This window comes from Gekko japonicus, unplaced genomic scaffold (genome assembly GCF_001447785.1).
Source record: "Gekko japonicus isolate JY-2015 unplaced genomic scaffold, Gekko_japonicus_V1.1 scaffold2883, whole genome shotgun sequence".
Taxonomy (NCBI): domain Eukaryota; kingdom Metazoa; phylum Chordata; class Lepidosauria; order Squamata; family Gekkonidae; genus Gekko; species Gekko japonicus.
This window is the reverse complement of record NW_015174922.1, coordinates 30171-32457: the sequence shown is the minus strand read 5'-3', so window position 1 is coordinate 32457 and position 2287 is coordinate 30171. Positions and strand designations below refer to the sequence as shown.

Genomic DNA, 2287 nt, shown 5'->3' with positions numbered 1-2287 from the left:
CTGCCCACACGACGGTCCCTTCCCTCCCTCCCCCTGCCACCCATCTCACCACTATCAATTATTATTACAACTTGGCAACCCTCCCCCTAACCCTCTGAACAGAAGCTACCCCCAACTAGCAAAAAAGAGAGAGTCCAACTCGCTGGCTTCAGAGATGGCGGGATGCGTTCTCCAGACGTTTGCCGCCGCCGTGCCAAGCTGTGTTCTTGCCAGCCGCCAACCAAAGCAGGTCCCTTAACCCAGGCCCTTGGCTCTCAAGTCTCCATGAGAGGGACGGCCTTTTCTTACAACGGCCTTATCCCGCCGACAGATACATTTTGCATCTTTTAGGATTATTGAGTAAAATGAGTTTTTTTTTCTTTTACTTGTTTTTGCTTTCAAAAGACATGGATTCTGGTCCCTTTGTGTGTGTGTCCCCCCCCCCCGAATAAAAGGATTTCTGCACGTATCCTGTCCCGAAGCAGGGGAGGGCACTCCATTGCAGGCTGCGTGGCCCTAAACGGCCTGCCACTCCCTCGTCAGACGCAAATCTCGATGGCCGTGGCCAGCACCATCTGGGCCTTGCCTTTGTCCTGACGCCCGTCAGTTCTGTTACCTCCCCCTGGGGAAGGAAGGCCAGACTCCGAGCCAGACAGCCGGGAGACGCTGCCTTCAGTCAGGATGGTCCTCTTGAGCGGCGTCGGGGTGCAGGCGCTGGGCGTCTCGTGACGGTGCGGGCCGGTGGAGAGCTTGTCTCCGGTGTGCTTGCGAGAGCGGTACGAAGGACGGCGGCGCACCTCCGACATCAGGTCGTACTTGATGAAGAAGAAGACCTCCTTCACGGGGCAACGTTTCTCAGGGTCGAGGGCCAGCAGACGCTGGAACATGCGCAGCGCATTGTCTGTGAAGCGGCGCCACTGGGAGGGCAAGCCCGCCAGGCGCCCCTTTTGCCACCTCACAAACTCCTCAAAGAACGTGTCCGAAGCCGAGGCCGCTTCCCAGGGGAAGTTGCCCGTCAGCACGCAGAAGATGAGCACACCGAAAGCCCACACGTCAATACTGGTGTCCACGGTGAAGCCCTCGGCCCGGCCTGCTTGGCACACCTCGGGCGCCGTGTAGGGGATGGTCCCGCTGATGCGCTTCACCCGGCACCCCACTTTACGCGTCATGCCAAAGTCTGCCAGTTTGACACGCCGGCAGTCGTGGTCAAAGAGGAGCACGTTTTCCGGCTTGATGTCCCTGTGTACCAAGTTTTTGCTGTGCATGTAATCTAGCGCCAGGCCCAGCTGTTGCACGCAACGCTTCACCATGTCTTCGGGAAGCCCCACCTGCAGACACAAGACAGATGTCGTGAGCCTGGGATCAGCAGCCACATGGCCTGCTCGTGAAAACCTTCATCAGAGACCTTTCTCTGGATGACCCTGCTTTCACTAATCATGTGGGTGAGAACCAGAGGGAGGCAGGGCCTTTTCGGTAGTGGTGCCCAGACTTTAGAACGCCCTCCCTGCACAGCCTTCTAGGCTTATTTGATCCCCCTGTCATAGGGTTGCCAGCCTCCAGGTGGGGCCTGGAGGTCTCCCGCTTTTACATCTGATCTCCAGCTGACAGAGACCAGCTCCCCTGGAGAAAATGGCTGCTTTGAAGGGTGGACTCTATGGCATTCTACCATGCTGAGGCCCCTCCCCTCCCCAAACCCCACCCTCTCCTGGCTCCACCCCCAGTCTCCAGATATTTCCCAACCTAGAGCTGGCAACCCTACCCTGTCATGACCATTATTATCACATTATTACCATATAACGGTATCATCACATTGCCCTGTTTTTACGTTATATTCCTTTTAATTGACTTTGACTGGCTTTCGTTGAGTAATTTTAGGATATTTAAGCCCTTTAAGTTTCTATATGACACCTTTTAAAATTGTTTTGGTTGCATGTTTTTTGGGTTTTGCTGCCCTTGTTTATCCTCGGATCTTCTCGCTCTCCTGTTTTGCTGTTTCACTGTCTTGCAGATATTTATAGGGGATGAGGGGAATAAATATTTTAAATAAACAAAGGACACAGCCCAGTCTGGCTAACTCTGACTATGCTTAAATGGCTAATAATGTTACTTGAGAAGATCCTTGATAATGTTCTTTTTAGATTCAGACACCTTTAATGGCATAGTAAAGTAAAGGTAAAGGTTTCCCTTGCTCGAAAGCCAGTCGAATCCGACTCTAGGGTTGCGGTGCTCATCTCCGTTTCCAAGCCGAAGAGCCAGTGCTGTCCGAAGACGTTTCCGTGGTCATGTGGCCGGCATGACTAAACACCAA

General features: G+C 53.6%; 1 protein-coding gene across 1 annotated transcript in view; it reads right to left on the bottom strand.

Annotated features, from left to right (window-relative positions):
• Positions 1-518: 518 nt before the first annotated feature.
• The window catches only part of SBK1 (SH3 domain binding kinase 1), a 7632-nt gene continuing 5863 nt past the window's right edge, over positions 519-2287 (bottom strand). Inside the window, exon 3 of the mRNA XM_015425068.1 lies at positions 519-1307. Coding sequence (XP_015280554.1) covers positions 519-1307 — 789 coding nt within the window. The remainder of the gene's footprint in view (positions 1308-2287) is intronic.